At 37.8% G+C, this 20,289-nt stretch overlaps 1 protein-coding gene across 1 annotated transcript in view; it reads left to right on the top strand.

The window, feature by feature from the left end:
- LOC150090676 (kinesin heavy chain-like) overlaps window positions 1-20,289 on the top strand; it is a 201,913-nt gene that overhangs the window by 150,298 nt on the left and 31,326 nt on the right. The window contains exons 13-16 of the mRNA XM_090368489.1: window positions 2,197-2,391; window positions 9,596-9,745; window positions 12,646-12,741; window positions 18,236-18,331. Of these exons, the coding sequence (XP_090224615.1) occupies window positions 2,197-2,391; window positions 9,596-9,745; window positions 12,646-12,741; window positions 18,236-18,331 (537 nt within the window). The remainder of the gene's footprint in view (window positions 1-2,196; window positions 2,392-9,595; window positions 9,746-12,645; window positions 12,742-18,235; window positions 18,332-20,289) is intronic.

Consider the following 20,289-nt stretch of genomic DNA (forward strand, 5'->3'; position numbering starts at 1 on the left):
AGTATCAAAACTGGACAACCTTTTGACTATCGCCGACATCGTGGATCATTCAAAATTTGTGAACAGAGGCAGACTGGGTCAAAAATTCTTACCGGGGAAAACTTTTACCAGCCTTGCAACAGTGTTAATGGCTATATTGTTTACAGCAATTGCACATCAGTCTCCAGCCCACCAGGGTTTCCCTGGTAAGTCTTATGGCCAGTCCACCTCTGTTTGTGAATGGTCCATCATGAAAACTAATGAAAATCGGAATAATAAATTTGCTTACATTTTCAGCCTTTTTAACACAGGTTAGAAAAGAATACTTGTAATGGGTGAATTTTTTTTGTGCTCTGAGAAACTTGAAAATGTAAAATCGCTACTCTTAAAAATGTAGAATCACAGAATAGTTCAATAGTTCATGATAAGAGCTGCAGAACTTTCTTTCTCTGCCAATAAAGCAAAAAGAAAATATCTGATTGGCTGAATTTTTTTGTTTTGTTTCCCGCTCTCACTTCCCCAGTTTCTCCTTGAAGTAACTTTACAACAAATTTTCCCACCAGAAATGAAAACAGAACAGATACATATAAAACATTTATAAAATGTATTAAAGGCAACAAAGTCCAGTCTTGTTGGCTGTATAGAAAGAAGCAATAGAGAAGGGTAGAATGTTGTTGTGAAAATGGCAAATGAACCTCAGAACCATAAATTTAATGAAACTGCATGCTTTGGAGTGACATTTTGGACAAACAATTTGGTGATCAAAACCCACTAATTTTGGGGTGAGTGAAGTAGGCGTTTTACTCTTCCTTGTCATTGTTTAATTCACTCTCTGAACACCACGAGATAAATGCTAATTACAGAAAGGTTCCTCCCACTGCATTGGTCACTTACAAAACATCATCGACATAAGCTAGGATCAAAGAATTGGCAATTTAGATGTGTCTCTGATTAGCATAGTAGTAAATCATTCGTAGTCCTTGTAGTTTTTCGTTTCAGATAAACAAAAAAAAAAGGAAATCTAAGGCACTTAAACGAAATACTGGCCGTAGCTAGACTGTTATGTGAGAAATTAGTGTATTATAAAAAAAAAAAACATATTGCCCTCCGACAACAATCAGTGTACCCACACACACAAAAAATGTAAAATAAATTCAACACTAATAAATTCATCACATCTGAATAAAATCAGATGTGATGTACATACTGTGTACATATATATTTGGCACTGGTTTTGCTGAATATTTCACAACTATCTTTTATTTGATACTATTTCTATAAGCGTGGCACAGTCAAAACAATACTCGGACGGCTAGTCCCTGTGCTGATAAGAATGTGTTACATTTAATTTTAAAAAAATTCTCGTTTATTAATGAAATTCATTAATTGTTTTGAGAAATGAATCTGTATTCCAAATTTAATGGTCTCCTTTCAAAATTGGACCCAAATGCAGCTGCATTGGCATAGTTACACCACTGAATAAAAATCATTGGTTTTTCTGGAGATTGTCTTTCAGTTAGCTCTTCATACACTGAAAACCCCTTGAGAAAATAGAGAAGAAGCATGTTAACAGGTGAGGAACCAGTTTGGCAGAGATTCTTTACATGTACAAAACTTCTGACAAAATAAGTTGACTGCTTCCATAAGAAAGATACAATTTTTCACACAAATCATGGATAGTAAGACCCCTCTTGATCAGTTAACTCTTGGATCTTTTCAACATTTCATCTGTTCTGTTTTTTGAGAGGAATTTAGAATTTTCTTTGGACAAGCTTCCATAGGAGTTTTTCCAAAGTTTCATCTTGAAAACCACCTATAGAACATTTGTACTTTTGATATTTTTTCCAAAGGATGCTTGTAACATTCCATGCATTTTTTTTTTTACCAATCTTAAAACAAAACTTGATGAAAATTCTTTGTTCCTTTGGGCTCATTTCAAAAAATGTGTATCCCGCCAAACATCTTCACATACTTGACTAATACAGCACAGAATGCACGTTATGAGCAAAACTACTGTGACAGTATACTTACTCACCACATGGCTAATCTAACCATTATCAGTATAAATATTAATGGGAAACAGCACTAAATGTGTATGTATATGAAAATCTCTGCATTTTATTAAAAATTTGTTTGAACCATTTTTTATAAGTAAGTAATATATGCATTGCATTTCATATAATAAAAGTGAACAAATATTTCTGTAAAATGCTATAGGCAACTACTTCAATAAAGAAAAGCTGGGAGCAAAATCAAGAAGAAATAACTTATATTCAAAAAGAAAACACATTATTAAAAGAACAAATGCAAACTGTTCTTCAATCTTTAGAGGATGCCCATGCTGATTGCAGCCAAAAGTCTCAAGAACTAGAAAGAAAGAACAGACAAAATGAAGAATTAAATCAGCAGCTGGTAAGGACTTTTTTTTTTCCTCTCTTGAATAACTTAACATTATAATAAAAGAAAAAGATGCAGACAGATGCACACAGACACATGTAATAATGCAGTTTTCTGAATGACTCTGTCCAGCATTCAGAAGTACGTTTAGCTGCTATACATTTTCCAGTGCTCAGCTGCAGATAATTGCCACGATTCAACACACTTTTAAAAACCCATGGTTGTGAATGCCAGGAAGATAAATCAGTGTCATCAAATTTTTTCTGGCATTGCAGAAATTTTAAGGACTAGCAAAATGTGTAATAATCCCAGATGATATTGTAGAAAATGAAAGGCCATTCTATGGGGGTGAGAAAAAGATGGGGCACATAGGTTGAAACAACAGATGATAATAGAACTCTCACACATATAGAGATCATTTTAGAGTAAGACAATTCAGTGCAGTTCAATGTATGAAAATCCAGTGTAAACAACAATTCTATGAAGGAAAATTTTGGGCACGCAACAATTTGGTGAATGCCAAAGTTTGGCATATTCTTTATGTATATGACATTGTTAAAACAGAAATAAAAACCTTTAGCATGCATCATTGTAAAGTAAACTTAGTGAATGTAAGTGTGGTTTTTGATATATGAGGTGTGATAAAAAATTTCACAGACTGGACTAATATTTGGGAAATGATGATGCTTAAGGGCTATTTGGATGGATCTTCTTTGAAGTAGTCTCCTTGACATTGAATACATCAATTACAACACTTCTGCAACTTCTGGAAGTGTCCCTGGTAGGCTTCATTTGGAATTGCTAATAGTTCCTGTGTCACATTCTGAATAATTTCCAAAGGTATTGTAAATCTGTAGTCCAAAAGGTATTGTAAATCATGGGGCTCTAAATCTTGGGGGGGGGGAGAAATAAAATAATAATAATAATCACAAGAAACTAAATTCGGTGAGCATGGCAGTTGGGGGATCCACAGTGAAGGAGTGCTTGCAAGAAATTCTTGAATGGAATGCACCAAGTGTGCAGAAGTACTGACATGATGCTAATTGCAATTCCCTGAGCCCACCTTTCTCCCTTTTCTAGCAACTGGCTGGATATGAGAAAATTTCCATGTTGAAGGAAAAACATAGGTAAAATAAGAAAGTTTAAAAATGTGACATAGAACAGGAATGAGCGCAGGTTTTGAGAACAAATGTAAAAACGTCATTAGGATTTGAGGCTTTCTTGTCATCAAGCTTGTTCAGAATTCTTCTATCCTTCTGTCAGAAGGCCTCAGGTGGCATTCAGTGGAGGGTATTGGTTATGGTAGGAAATGATTTTTGAAGATCATCAATATAAGAATTAGAAGAAAAGTAGAATGTTAGTAAGTTGGCTCTATCTTTAGCAGAGGATGCACTGGAACCAACAATTTGGCATAGAGGTGGAGTATAAATGGACAGAAGCCACTGGCTTTGGTAAGAGATCAGAATGCTTGACTGATTGATGGATAAGAAGCAAGTTTTCTGCTTTTAGCCTGTTCAGAATCAAGTTTATATTTATTAATAACAGTTTTACAATTGTTGTGTGTTTTTGTGTAGGCAAGGATGCTGGAGATTTGGATACTAGCCAATTGCAATATGTTGCATTTTTGTCTAGAATAGTCTTAATACATTTATTGGAAAGCCAAGGCATAGAAAGGATAAAGAATTGCAATCCTCAGTATGAAGACATATGCTGCTGCTGGTGCATTCCACCTCCAGGACAACAACTCCAGAGATGGAATTGATTGCAAAAACCACTACAATCTGCCTCACCATCACAGAACAATTCATTCTGTATCTAATGTTGTATATTGTGCAAGATTAGATGTAGACGTACACAAATTTGCTTCTGACCTACACAAATTTACTGCAGCTATAGGAACAGCATATACATCATATACTTAACCTATTAATTTAAATTTAATACGATACAACCTTGAGAAGTTTGGTAATGGATTTATACTAATTTTATGAAGTTTCTTCTTTAGATTTGTCAAAAAACTGACAGTATTTATGGATAACGATAACTGTTCACTGATAAAAAAAAGAGAATTTTGAGTATCCCAGAAGTACAGGAACTCCCTGACTTACGTAAGGGTTGCGTTCCGCGGAATGCTACTTAAGTTGGAATTTCCCCCATGCTTGAGCAGCACTCACAACTGTGCTCACTGAATTGATTGAATCAAAAAAGAAATGCTCGACCAATATGTAAATAGAATTATTTATTGTATTTATTCAATTTTTTATCTCAAGTGCAGGAAAAATTACAAAAGTGTGCAATTTAAAAAAATTTCAAAATTATAAAATTACAAAAAAAGAGAGGAGAAAGGCATAACGTCAGTAAGTTTTACTTCTCGAGCATCGTTGCCAGAATCGACGTCTTCAGCTGATAAGTATGCCACTGTGGAGGTTGAGGGCTGTGGAGATTTAGAAGGGGTCGGCCACTCAACCTTACGAAAGAACGTATTAATGGATGGCTGGACGGTGGCTTTTTTTTCTTTTCATCATAGATTTCTTTGTAGCAAGCAAGCATATCATTCACCCCTCTGTTAACTTTTAAAAATCGTTTGCTGTCAGGATCCATCTTCTCAAACCTCGCCATTGCCGATGCAATTTCACGAAATGCCATTGCCATCTCTCTGGTGATGAAGCATCTCGGCTCCTCATTTTGTTCATCTTGAGCTTCGTCAGCATTTTCTTCTTTCACTATCACTGCCTGCAAGTCAATAAGTTCTTTGTTATATAATTCCTTCTCTTCTTCCTCTATTAACTCTTCCAGGGCTTTGACATCAACCTCCAACCGAAGTAGCTCTGCAACCTTTATAATCTTATCTGTAACCTCTTCATATGATTCGTCTTTTCCAAATCCTTGAAAGCCTTTTACGTGCCATGGGCATATTTTCTTCCATGCACCATTTAAACAACTTTTAGTAATTTCTCTGCAGCTGCAGAATCGGCACTGGTGACTTCACCACATACTTTAACGTTGTGGAAACCAGCACGATGCTTCAACCTATTAAGCCACCCATTGCTTGCCACGAACTTGAGTTGGGGTTTGCCATACTTATCCTTAATATCTTTATAAATACTTGTTGCTTTTGCTTGAATGGTCATTAGACTCAGGGGCACTCGCTTCTGAATCTGATTTTCCATCCATATTATTAACAGCTGTTCCATCTTTGATATAGCACCTGAATGCTGTTTTGTGATCACTGTTGATCTTACGTGCATTGATCCTTTGACAGGTTCTTTTATACATGCACTGTCCTTTAAAATAGTATTCACTGTTGAAGCAGCGAGACCTAATTCCCTTGAAATAGATGACAAACTTTGTCCTGCTTTGTACTTAATCATTTTCATCTTCATTTCTAAATCAATTTTGTTTGGTTTCCTAGCACTACCACCACTTGCACTTTTCGTTGGTTCCTTTCCCTTCATCATTGTAATATGTAAATAGGAATGAAGAGAAGTTTCTGAAAATTTGTTTTTTATATGATTGAAGATTTCAGTAAAGGGGAACACATTTCACCATAATAGTGTAAAAACCCACACAATTGCAGTTATCAGTACTATTGCAAATGCAGTAAGATCAAGTTTACTATCTGTTTATAATTAGATGCGGTTGGCCACGCAACCAGTATGCTGCTGTAGGTGCCGCAGGGTTTCGGACTTGCTCTGTGATGTTCTTCCATACCTTACGATCCATGACTTCAGTCCTGGCCTGGTTAAGGTCGAGACGTCGGTTCTTCAAGTCATCTTCCACTTGCTTGGCCCACGTTTTCCTAGGCGCGGTCCGTTGGATGCTCCATTGGGTGGGTCGTTGTCTCCAAAGGAGTGTGGATGGTATTCTGTTCGTGCCCATTCTACATACGTGGCCAAACCATCTGAGCCTTCGCTTCTGGATTTGGTCGGCAATGGTTGGTTGCTGTTGGCATCTGGCGCGGATGGTATCATTAGTGATGCGGTCGTGAAGAGAGATGCCCAAGATCTGCCGCAGGCATCGCATTTGGAATACCTCAAGTTTGTTCAAATCTAACTTGAGACAAATCCATGTTTCCGATCCGTAAAGAAGAATGGGCAGGATCAAAGTCCGGAAGAGTCGGATTTTAGTTTTTGTGGAAATGTTGGTCCTCTTCCACAGACACCATTTGAGCGAGGCGAACGCAGTGGCCGCCTGTCCAATTCTGCTGTGGATTTCCATGGTGGATGCAACTTTCTTCTCCTGGACCAGCGACCCAAGGTATTTAAAGTCCTGCACTTGCTCGATCTGGACGCCTTCGAGATAGATGGTGGCTTGCGACCCATCTGTTGTCAGGGCCTTTGTCTTACCAGCATTGATCTTCAAACCGTATGGCCGGGCAATGCGGGCAATGTCGTAGAGGATGTCCGTGGCTTCAGTGTCGTTACCGGCAAGGATAGCACTATCATCAGCAAACATCAGGTCAGTCACATAGTGATCCTTGTCATATTGTATGCCCTGTCTGTTTCTGAATGCTTGCCTCATAATGGCGTCGACCACGATGTTGAAAAGCAACGGGAAGGCTACATCCCCTTGGCGGACTCCAGTTTGGATGGTAAATTCCTCAGATAAATCGTTCTGGATGTGCACCTGGCTGGTTAAACCGTTGTATGCAGTTTGGAGGAGTGTGATGACTTTTCGAGGTACATGTTCAACCTCTAGTAGTTTCCATAAGGCAGGCCGGTGGACACAGTCGAAAGCAGACTTAAAGTCAATGAAAACAATGACGGTTCGCTGTCCACACTGGATCCTCTCCTCCATCAGCTGACGAATGGCAAAGATTTGATCACAGCATCCTCGCCCGGGTCTAAATCCTGCCTGTTCTTCTCGACTGGTTTGCTTGCAATGTTTTTGCAGTCTTGACTGGATGATCTTCATAAAGACCTTTCCGATGATGGAAAGGAAGCTGATGCCACGGTAGTTCTTGCAGTCCCGGTTATCACCTTTCTTGTGGATCGGTACGATAATGGCTTTCCTCCATGTTAACGGAATTTGTTCAGTGCACCAGATGGTTTTGAGGAGTGAGTGTAGTCGGCGAAGCAGTACATCTCCCCCAGCTTTGATCGCTTCTGTGGTGACTTGGTCCACTCCTGGTGCCCTGCCATTCTTCAGGGATTGTATGGCTGCTTTCACTTCTTCTACTGTAGGCTCAACATCGACCATGGAGACCTCAGGGGGGTCGATCGAGAGTGCTGTTGCTGGCGGTCCCTGAGGTGGGTCGTGATTATACAAAGCTTTGAAGAATTCACTCCACCGTTGCAGGCGTTCGAATGGTGATCGCACGAAGGTCCCATCAGCATTCTTGATGTTGTCACTAGTCAATTTGGTCTTTCCACTCAGACATCTGAGGGTGCGGTAGAGAGTGCTGTACTCGTTTTTGGATGGTGCCACTTCAAGATCGTCTGCCACTTGGTTCCAGTATGCTTCTCTTTCTGCTGTCATTCTTTGTCGGACTTCTCGGTTTAGCTGCCGGTACCGTTCACAGTTGACCAACTTTGCCTGTTTCCGTTTGTCCACGAGGTCGAGGCACTCGGCTGATATCCATGGTTGCGTTCGACGTCGGGCAGGTGGACATAGGGGCTTGGCACATTCCAGGATGGCATCAGAGATCTGCTTTTCTTCTTCATTTATATCCTCGGGCACAGCCAGCATCTCGAAGCAGTTGGATAGGGCGATCTGATATGCCTGTTTGTTGGCAGCATTCATTAGCTGCCTCCAGTCCAGCTTGGCTGACCGAGATGATCTTTTTGCATGCCGTAATTTGAGCTGCACCTTAGCCCGGATGAGGTAGTGATCAGATCCGCAATCAGGTCCCCTCATGGCACGAACGTCCATGAGTGATGAGCGAAATCTGGCATTGATCAAAATGTAGTCCAGGATTGCTGAGTCCTTGCCAGATGGATTTCGCCATGTAAGTTGATCTTTTTGAGGGTGCTGGAAATGGCTGTTTCCAATGATCAGGTTGTTAGATGCGGCAAAGGACAACAAACGTAAGCCGTTGTCATTGATCTTCCCATGGCCAAACTTGCCCATTGTTGTTTCCCAACCAGATCTGTCCACGCCAATATGGGCATTAAAGTCCTCTGCGAGGATGATCTCTGATCACCGTCTGCGGAATTGAATCCAGCGTATGTTGGAGCTGGTTGTAGAAGTCATTCTTGGTCGGGTCCAGGCTAGTCTCAATTGGCGCATAGGCGGAGATAATATGGGTCTTGATGGTGCCCTTGACAGTAAGGACTGCCAGGCGGTCCGATATTGGTTGTAAAGTGATCACACTACTGGTGGCCTGAGCATCGACCATAAGGACCTTCTTTGGTCCTTAGCTGGCAGCTAAGGACCAAAGAAGAAGAAGATGCACTAACAGAAAAGCCCAATAAACCGGAAAGTGCAAATTGTTTTTATTGTTTTTTGATCATGACCTCCAGAAACATGCTTCAGAAAAATATCACAAAGGCATTCAAAATTGATTCTTATAACGGGAACATATAATAACAATGAAAGGGCACTGCAATTTCCATTATAAATATGACCTTTTAGAGAGGTAAATAGTTTAGTTATATAGTGAAAATTTCAACTTACAAATATTTGGAATGAATCACAAAAAAACAAACAAAAAAAAAAAAACCAATGTTATTGGGTTCATATTATGAAATTTTTACGATACCTTCATTTATTCCCACAGAATGCAAAATACATTTCCACGATTTTTTTAAGTTTGCAGCGGCCGGCAAAAACTTACATAAAGTCGAATTTCCGTAAGTTGAGTATTACATAAGTCGGGGAGTTCCTGTATGCCATTTTTATGTGTATTAGATTAGGTTCAAGGCAGCTTGAACCATCAGTATATCTTTTAAAATTTTTGCACATTCTGATTCTGTTTGTCTGTTTCATAATTGGGTTGCATGTTATCAGCATCCACATCATTTTCCTGAAGTTTTCTTTAGGATGAAAATTCTAGGAAAATGTTTTGCCAATTTCTGAAAATATCAACTCAGATTTGCTTGAAAAGGCTTTAGTTCCTTCTGTTATTGACAGAATTCAAATGTAGATCCTCCTGATAATCTGCGCTACATAAATAAATTAACTAATAACATAATTTAATTATAAATTTATCACAATTAATATAAGTGTGCATGAAGTATTTATGATGTCTGATATATTTTTAAATTTTAATTTTTTTTAGATGCATTTAAATTCATCCTATGAACAGCTGAAACAAATAAATGAGAATAATTACCAGGAAACAGAAAGGCTAAAACAATCATTTAACAACTTGCAACGTGATTTAGATGATGTTGCTGTAATGCTTGGCTATAATACAGATGACATGAAGGTAAAAATTTTACTACATTGCTTATTATGAATTTTGTTAAAATTGAGTACATATTTTTATAGTATCCATTTACATTGCCCTACCATTAATATCTAGACACCCCCTCCATCAATAGTTGATCACATCCTACCCAAGCAACATGTTAGACACAACTATAAATATGCTCATCAGCCTCTGAGAAGACAGTAGTATGATTTTGAATGCAAAACACTTACGATCGACAGAGTTAACAGACTTCCAGCGTAGAATGATAACAGGGTGCTGTATAAACAATCAGTCTGTATGCGATATTTCAACAGCGCTAAAGATCTGGTTAATGATTGGTAATGTGATCTACAAGTGGAAGCAGACTTGTGCTGAAACTGTCATTAAATTACCCAGAAAACCTGCAAAGCTGATAGAATGTGACAACAGACCCCTGCAAAGAATAGTGCAGTAGAATACAAGTCGATATTGTTGCAGCACATACCATATTGCAGGCTCTCAGTGAGATGATTGGGAAACATGTCAGCAGCAGTACACTCTGCAGGATGCTGCACAATGTATTGGTGGACCATGGTGGGTTCCCATGGTCCTGCAACCATTCACAAGCTACTTATCACCCTGACTGTTGTCAGATGCCGTCTAGTTTGGTGTAAGGCTGACTGTCCTTGGACCATAGACCAATGATAAGCCATGCTTTGGAGTGATGAGTTACGATATGTGGTCTGCCAGTCTGACAGATGTGCTTGGGTGTGGCAGATGGTTTGGGCTTTAAAAAGACTGCAAAAACATAGAGCTGAACTAGTCACTGCTTTGAAGGATGAATGGCAGAAAATATCAAAAGATATTGAGAAAAAAATAATAGAGTGTTTTCTGGAGACTGCAGCTTGTCATAAAGACTAATGGTTTTGGCACACATTATTAGATTTCCTGTAAATAAAGGTTGTTTGTAGATATACACGTGTCTGGATTAATATCCAGACACCTGTATATTTACAAATAACCTTTATTTAGTATATTATCAGTATATTATACTGTGTATTATCAGTAGGTATTTGGCAATCGTGGCCATACCAAAGAAAAATTGGAAAATTTTTTAAACAAGTTACACTAATGAGCAGTGTGTTTTTTGTGTGCAAAAGGCTTTATGAAACTGGCAGTTTTGTTATAGTACAGTGTGAGTTCATAATGAGCTTTTGTTGCAGAAAAGGTCAAAGAGAGATCAACAGTTTCAATGTTAGTAAGGAAGTTGGAACAGCCAAGTTCTGTGTGGCAGACAATAAGAAATGCATTATTGGAAGGAAAGTTTGTAGGGATACCTTAAAATATTTCATCTGTGGAAGCAATCATTTATAGCCCAAAGAACTCTATGAAATGATAATTACAACTGCTGGGTTTAAAAGAAATATCCACTTTAAACATTGTTTAACAAGACTTTAAACTGTTTCTGTAAAAAATAGATACCACAATCCCTCTCTGACGTTGGAAAAGAAATATCTCTTCTGATTTATTTTGATTTATTTCATCACCATTTGGAAAACAATGCACCATTATTCACCACATATGGTCCACTGACAGAGCACATTCCATCTCAGTAAACAGAATATGCATGTATAGGATAGTGAGAATCCCCTTGTAGTCATGGAGATTCTTTTGCATCCTGAAAAATGTATTGTATAATGAGCAATTTTATTAGCTGGAATTGCCAGACCAGCCTTCCTGAATGATATTATTAATACAAAATGTTACCTGACACTCCTTCAAGACCACTTTGTTCCAATCCTTCAAGGAATGGGAAAAATACAGAGGAAATACTTTTCCAACAAGAGAGAGAGAGCAAGACCAATAGAGCAAATGTGGTTTTTCATTTCCTGAAGGAACATTTTAATGATTGAGTCATCCCTCTTGATATTTTGGAATATATGGGATTGAATGGGCCTGGCAGCCATACTTGCCAGGTCTGAATCCCTGTGAATCTTTTCTCTGGGATTCCTGAAAGTATTGTGCACAGGAATAACACACATACTGTTGAAGAAATGAAAGATGATATCACAGCTGCTGTGAAGGGTATCTCAGAATTTACCACAGTTGTGGTAAACTGACATTTACCACAGTTATGGTAAATGTCAGTTGGTATCTGCAAATGGTCTTAGACATGTCTTACATGTTCATTGACAATGTAGTGCTAGCACAATACATCAAATAATTTAAGGAGCAACAAAACTGTTGTATGCTACTAAAATCATATTCCATTTAAAAATGCTTAATAAACATTAATATAAAAATGCATCTATGAAAAATGCATTTTTCATAGATGTATTATTTTAGTTTTATAAAATAAAAATAAAATGATAAATAAAATGAAAATAAAATAATACATAAAATGATGTACTATTTTATTTTCATTATTTTCATAAGATATGCATTTTTACCTTACACAACAACTCCCAACAATTAATTGTGTAACTTGAGGGATATCTGTGTATTTACAAGAAAAAAATTTTTTTTTTCCTTCTAAATACTACAGATATCCTTCATTGAATAAAACAATAATGTAATGAAAAATATCTTATTGTTGGCTGCATTACAAACTACTGAATGATTGGGAGTAAAAATTGACTTGGGAAATTTTTTTTAAAAAAATTGTCATTATGATCTTTTATTTTCAGAATTTTTGTGGTATTATTGACTAGGAAATTAAAATCAAAAGGATGATTGACCAGAAAAAGAAAATTAATGAGGAAATATTCATAAACAGCTGCATTCTTATGCATTTAAATTTGGAATTAAAATTTACTCATAATATTTTGCATTATAACTAATATACTGTTGATTGGTTAATAGAGAAGATTAAAAGATGTTTTCCTTTCATTAAATTGTCTGATTGAGTTTTTATATTCATCACTTTTTTCTTCCAGAGTACAGATGGCACTTTTGGTGGTATTGAGGAAAAGCTTGCTGTGTCCTCTGTGCATATCATTAAAATGAAGGTTTATATTGAAGAGTTGATAAAGGTAATTAATTTAATATCATAATAATATATAGAGTTTTTCATTAATACATTTTATAGTGATGTGAAGCATTTAACCCCAGGGGCTCACATCTGGCGAGTATGGGCTTGGCACACCCAGGGTTCTGAGTTGGATATCATCATTCTTTACTTTCTTGGTGATCCCCTTCTATTTTTGACTCTCTCTCTCTCTCTCTCTCTCTCTCTCTCTCTCTCTCTCTCTCTCTCTCTCTCTCTCTCTCTTTCTCTGTCTCTCTCTCAGGGTAACTCAGAAATTTTTTCTTGCTGTTGCAGCATAAGCCTCAAGCTTCCTTGCACCACATGGCTAATAATAATTATTATTATTAAAAATAATATAAATATTTCTTCATGTTTTTCATCTGTCTCTATCATTGCTATACAAATACTCAACAAACAGAATAGCTTATTATCATAATAGCGATGAAACCTCAAGAAGTAGTTTTTATACCTAGAATATTTAACTTAAAAAATAAATTAAAAAGAGAAAGGCAAATCGAAACTCAAAATGAAATTTAAAAAAAATCTGGCATTGAAACAGTTTTTAACACCAGCTTTGTTTATTTTTGTGTTTTATTAAAATAACAAATATATACACTGATGAGCCAAAACATTATGACTAGCGAGTTATGCAAATTGAAGCAACTGCATGTGAATTATGGCATGTTTGCGGGTCGGGACACGGTAAAAACACCTGATACTGAGCTCTGTTAATCAGTGTTATTACTCTTATTCTTCAGATGGAAAAGGCAGCGGATTTAAGCAAGTTTGACAAAGGCCAAATTGTAATGGCCAGACAATTGGGTCAGAGCATATCTGAAATGGCACGGCTGGTGGTGTTCTCATGGTTAGCCATGGTCAGTACATACTGAAAGTGGTCCAAGGAGTAAAAACCCATGAACTGCTGGAAAGGTGTTGGACAAGCACGGCTCATCGATGCTCGAGGTGAGCGAAGGCTGTCATGGATGGTACATGGCAACAGAAGGGCAACTGTGGCGCAACTTGCTGGTAATTGGAATGCTGGTGACAGGAGTAATGTGTCACAACACATAATACATTGAACCCTGCTGAAAATGGGGCTGTGTAGCCACAGGCTGCTCTGAGTGCCCATGCTAACCACGATTCACCGGCGACAGCACATAAAATGGGCACATGAGCATCAAAACTGGACCTTGAGTGATTGGAAGAAGGTCGTCTGGTCCGATGAATCACATTTCCTGTTGCACCATGTGGATGGCCGGGTACATGTGCATCGTTTACCTGGGGAAGTGAATCGGATGCATCGTGGGGATGCATCGTGGGGCGAAAACAAGGTGACGCTGGAGTCATGTTTTTGGGCGATGTTCTGCTGGGATACCCCTTGATCCAGTCATCCATGTGCTAGGCACTCTGACATCTAACACCTACCTAAACATCATTACTGACCAGGTACACCATTTCATTGCAACGGTCTTCCCTTCTGGTGGTGCCATCTTTCAGCAGGATAATGTGCCATGCCACACCGCCTGGATTGTGGAACATGACGAAGAAGTCTAGGTATTGTCCTGTCCTCCAAATTCCCCAGACATCAATCCCATCGCGCATCTGTGGTTTGTGTTGAAACAGCAACTCCGATCTGGGCATCTCAGCCTTACAGGAGTTAAAGGATCCGTTCGGTACGTGTTGGTACCAGATACCACAAGACACATTTAGAAATCTTGTAGCATCCATGCCTCACTGGGTACAAGCTGTTGTGGCTGCACATGGAGGACCAACATCATATTAAGTAGGTGAACATAATGTTTTGGCTCATCAGTGTATATATACCAGTAAACAATAAATTTTTTAGCTTCTAAGGATGGGAAATGTAATAAAAATAATTCACATGAAATATATGCCATATCTCTTGCCTAATCTTGTAGACTTATCACAGAATATTAAAGTGGTTCAGTTATATTCAAGGAAACATTTTTTCTTGCTTAGACTTTTTTTTTTTTGTCCTCACCTTTTCCCATTATTATATGGGGTCAGCGTTTTTATTGTTTTGGCATGCAATTTTTGCGGCCGGATGCCCTTCCTGACGCCAACCTTCACCCTTTATCTGGGCAGGGAGTATGCGGTGGTCATTCCCTGATCTACTGCATCCTCCGTATTTGGTGGGTACAGGCTCGAACCCCGGTCTAATCAAGAAGCGTGTCCTATGCACTACTGCTCCTGCCCACCTGGCTACGGGGGCGCCTTTTTCTTGCTTAGACTAATTTCTGTTATACTGAGGAACAAACATGGTTAATGATTTACATCTTAAGTTGTTATTAGGCTTTAGCAAATGCTCTTTCTATCTGGTTACATCTGTGATATTTTACATGGAACTTATGAGCACCACTTATAGAAACTTTAATAGACGGGTAGTATCCCAGACTTTAATGGATACACAAGCTGTTTTCACACTGGCTTGAGCATTTGTCCATTTGTTTGAAAGAGCTGTATTATATAAGGAGGAATGAACTTTATAACTATTCAGTTGCAACAGACTACTCCATACATCATGTAGTTACATTTCTTCTCATAGTCACATTTAAAATGAAAGGACAGGTTATGTTACTAGGTAATTAATTCTGCAGTGGTTGTACTGTTGAACCGAGTTCACTACCTCCCCCCCCCATCATCATCATCAGCCATTTTCAATCCACTGCAGGATGAAGGCCTCTCCAGCAACTTTCCAGTGTTCCTTCTGTTTTGAGCACTGGCCATCCATTTACTACCCAAAAACTCATGAATTTCATCTATCCATCTCCGCCTTTGTCTTCCAGGTTTTCTTCTAGCTCCTCTTGGGTACCATTCTGTTATTTTCTTAGTCCATCTGTCATCATGTCTTCGAGCTTTGTGTCCTGCCCAAGACCATTTTAGTTCTTTAGTTTTGATAAGAATGTCCTTTACTTGAGTTTGCTGCCTAATCCATGTGTTTCTCTTCTTATCTAACAGTCTGATTCCCAATATAATTTGTTCCATTCTTCGTTGTGTAGTTCTCAGCTTCTCTTCCATTCTTTTGGTGAGTGCCCAAGTTTCACTTCCATAAGTCATGGTGGGGAGTATACATTGGTTCATTATTTTACATTTCAGACAAACTGGGATATTGCTTTTCAGTATGTGACTATATTTCCTGAATGCTATCCATTCCAAAATTTATTCTTCTCTTGACTTCTAGCCATTTATCATTATTACAGCTAATAACTTGTCCCAGATAAGTATATGACTCCACCTTTTCAATTACTGCTCCTTCAATCATTATTTTCCTTTCTGTGGCATACTTGTTCATCATTACTTTTGTTTTAGCCATATTCATCTTTAGTCCAAAATCCTTACTAACTGTGCATAACTGATTAAGATTTTCCTCTAATTCTTTGGGATCGTGGCTTATGACCACAGTGTCATCTGCAAATTGTAAATGGTTTAGGTACTCTCCGTTCACATTGACTCCTTTCTGCGACCAGTCTAATCTTCTGAAAGCTTCTTCAAGGGCAGCAGTAAACAGCTTCGGAGATATTGTGTCTCCTTGTCGAACTCCTTTCTCGATTTTAAATTTCCTACTGTCTTTGTCTAGTCTAATAAAGGAGGTAGCACTCTCATATATTTTCTTCAAAATCATAATATATTGGGTATCTATGCCTTGTCTTTCCAGTGCCCGAAACATTGCCTTATGCTGTATGGAGTCAAATGCCTTTTCATAATCCACAAATGCCAGGCATAATGGTGTTTTATATTCATTTGCTTTCTCCATTAGCTGTGATATTACGTGAAGGTGATCGATAGTTGAGAATCCTGTCCTAAAGCCAGCTTGCTCTTTCGGTTGATTCTCGTCAAGTATTCTTTCTAATCTGTTAGTAATGACCTTTGCGAACAACTTGTAGATGTGGGATAACAAGCTAATTGGTCTATAATTTCCAATTTATCTCCTTTCTTATGCAGCAAAACTATGATTGCATTATTCCACTGCTTAGGCGTCACATCTTTTCTAATGCACTTTGTGTGTTATGTCTCTTCCTCTCAATTTTAACAACTCTACAGTAACTTCATCATCCCCCGGGGCTTTCTGATTCTTCATTTTCTTCAATGCATGTTCTACCTCATCAGGAAGAATATCGGGTATGTCGTATGTGTTGCTACTTTGCAATCCATCTTCTCCACTGCTGGCATCATTCCCTCGCTCCTTGTATAATTCTCTATAGTAGTCTTCTGCTATTTGAATTATGACTTCTCTGCTGTTTATAAGTACGCCATTGCTATTCTTCAGTTTCAGTATCATTTGTCTTTCTGTATTACTGCTCATGGATGCTGATTTAAATCCTCTGTTTTCCCTTAATGTTTGTTCTACTTTTCTTGTGTTAAATCTTCTTATGTCCTCTCTTAGTCTCTTTCTAATGGCTTTGCATAACTGAGTATACTCAATTTTCTCCCTGTCAGTGTTTTTCTTGCTCTTCATTTGTCGTCTTCGGTTCATCACGACAAGTGTTTCTTGACTAATTTTTTCTTCTTTGGATTTCTTTTTCCCTATAGGTTTCTTGGGCTTTATCACTTTCAGAAAGTTGTAATATTCCTTGTCGATATCTTGGTCCTGAGCAGTCTGCTATAGCTCAAACTTGTTCTTAAGTTCCAGCACATACTGCTTTTTCTCCTCCTCTGTTATCTCAAAGACCTTTGTATTATTTACTCGAGTCAGTTTTTTCCTTTCCTTTCCTACATCTATATCAAGTGTACATCTTACCATTCTGTAATCACCTCCAACATTTAACTTGTTCAGGACAGTAACACCATTGACGATATATCTTCTGTTAGTGAGGATGAAGTCGATTTTATTAGTTGTTAATCCATTTGGACTCTTCCATGTCCACTTTCTGTTCACCCTTTTCTTGAAAAAAGTGTTCATTACTGACAGTCTTTGAGATTCTGCAAATTCCACAAGTCTTTCACCTCTTTTATTTCTTTCACCAATTCCAAAATTTCCTATAGTTCCTCTTTCTGCGCTGTTTTGCCTTTTTCCAACCTTAGCATTGAAGTCCCCCATAATAATAGTGTAGTGGGTTTTCTGCTCATCTAGAAGACTCTCAATTTCGGTGTACATTTCTTCAACCTCTTCTTCAACTCCACCTAGAAAAATATCAGAAGACATATAGAAACTGAAGCCTTCAGTATGGGCTTCAGTTTCTATTTGCATTGTTGATTATTTTTTAATTTAAGAAGTGTAGCTGTAAAAAATCAATAAAGAATTCATGCTGGTGTACAAAATACACTGTGTACCCACTTGAGTATTATTTTCTCGTAGAGTTTTGATTTTGACTATGATTTCTCTTCCTTTGGTACATTGTCACATTCTCTCATTATTTTTAAATTAAATAAATAAACTTTTTGTTGATATTCTGGTATGGCCACATAGGCTCAAAGAAATTCTTTTATTTCATGTAATCCTGAAATTATTTTGTAATACTTCTTTCTGATTTGTGCAGCATTGTAATGAACTAGAAGAACACAGGATAAATACTAAAAAGAGAATGGAAATTAAAGAACAGGATCTGCGTGAGAGTCGATTTTTGCTTCAACAGGTAAATGAGAACTTTTATTCACATTTATTTGAGAATAAAGTGAGAATGATTATTCAATGTGTACATTTTCCTCTTATAAGTTATGATTTTTTTATTCCTGGAAAGAAATTTATTTTTTTATTTAGTATTTGTGCTGAGGCATTAGTATATTGTTTGTATAAATTGCACCTATGGTCAGTTTGCCTGTTTACTGGATGGAAAGCTTGTGTTTCTTGAGAAAAATTATGCAACCCTCACTTGAAATCAATGAACTCAGCCGTGAGTGTTTTAAAAGCCCATAAAAAATGTCTCCATTGCAATGGTATTCAAGCTTTCCACACAGCGTGAAAACATGATTGTGGTCACTGTACTAGCTATAAGGGTAAACAGCAAAGAAAAATCATTGAGAATATAGCATATGAAATTGGCTAAAACCATCTTTGCACACCACAGACAAAAGTTCTGGAATCCAAACATTTTCTTTCTCCATCTGTTCTACCATGGTAATAATGCAAAAACTATCTTTTGAAGATTTAATGAGAATCATGGTGAGATGCAGCAGCTTCTACATTTCAATAGTAAATTGGATCTGCAAACAGGAACAAAAATAGAAAAATTTACACAATGGAACACTTGGTAATAAAATATATAGTACTTGTCTGTTACCCTCCAGCCCATGTAAATTACAAATAAGTCAAACCCAACATAATCTGATTTGTGTATATTTATGTATAATTATAGGTTAAGTTAGATTAGACTTACTTGTAACTTACACTGGCAAGCAGATAATAGACAAGTACCAAATATCTTATTTTGAATATCAAGCATTTTCAAAATACATTTTTGAAATGTTGTTCCAGTTCATCGCATACATTTTCAATGTATGCGATGAACTGGAACAGTGTTACAATATGCTCCAGTCCCTTCTGAGCTCTGTCCACAATATATATATATATATGAACATAGTTCCGGAAATGCTTGGTTTCCGAGTTTTGAAGGTCTGTCTATAACACTTAACTGTTCACATCACCTTAATTGTTCAAAATTACTATAAGGTGATTTTCTCCCTGAACACAGGCCTCACATCGACGTCTCACGGACTCGCAAAGATGATACCAAATTCCTGGCATGTTTTGTATTGTCTCACAACCTGCCACAATTCGATTGTGGAGAGTTTCCACATCAGATACCGGAGTCGAATACGCCAATGACTTTAAATGGCTCCACAAGAAGAAAAGATCTAGTGGGTTTAAATCAGTGAGCGTGGAGGCCAGGCAGTTGGTCCACCTCTCTACTTCAGGAGTCGTAGATCTTAGTCGTCCTCTGTCGGCAGCACGAGGTGTAAAGGTCCCATGTTCACAAAAGTGGCGATGGATACCTTCAAACGTTTTCCTGTCTGGACATCTTCATTCTGGGAATCTTTCGTGGTACAAATGATGAGCCTCCAGAGCACTTCCGTCCGCCAAACCGCACATAAAGTGCATATCCGCTTGCTCCTGATTTGAGTACATGGTCGGAATGGAAAACCACCAGATTCTGTCAGTACCTTGTGATGAAGGAAATCACCTGTGGGAGATAAGACATTCCAGTTAATAACTCGGGAACCAAGCATTTCTGGAACTATGTTGATATAAAATATTTTTATTGTCTACATATGAGGAACTCATTCCTGAAGTTATGCCATCTATTTTTGAGACACCCTGTACATATATTGTATTATTCCAGAGATTTTGGAGGCTTCTGCATCAGCTAGTTAGTAATCTTGCATTGCAGCCACTATTCTGTTAGATTACACCTAGAAAAAAATCTACAGTCACATATGAGAGGTACTCCAAGATTGAACTTTTAGCATTAGCATTAGAAAAGGCACATGATGCAAGAAAGCAAGTTTATATAGCATCAGCCAAAAAAAAAGAAAAAGAAAAAAAAAAAAAACCCTTTTCATTTCACCCATCCACTCCGCTCCAAATGTTTGTCTA

Source organism: Mastigoproctus giganteus, chromosome 1 (genome assembly GCF_048544385.1).
Source record: "Mastigoproctus giganteus isolate SK-2022 chromosome 1, ASM4854438v1, whole genome shotgun sequence".
Lineage (NCBI taxonomy): Eukaryota > Metazoa > Arthropoda > Arachnida > Uropygi > Thelyphonidae > Mastigoproctus > Mastigoproctus giganteus.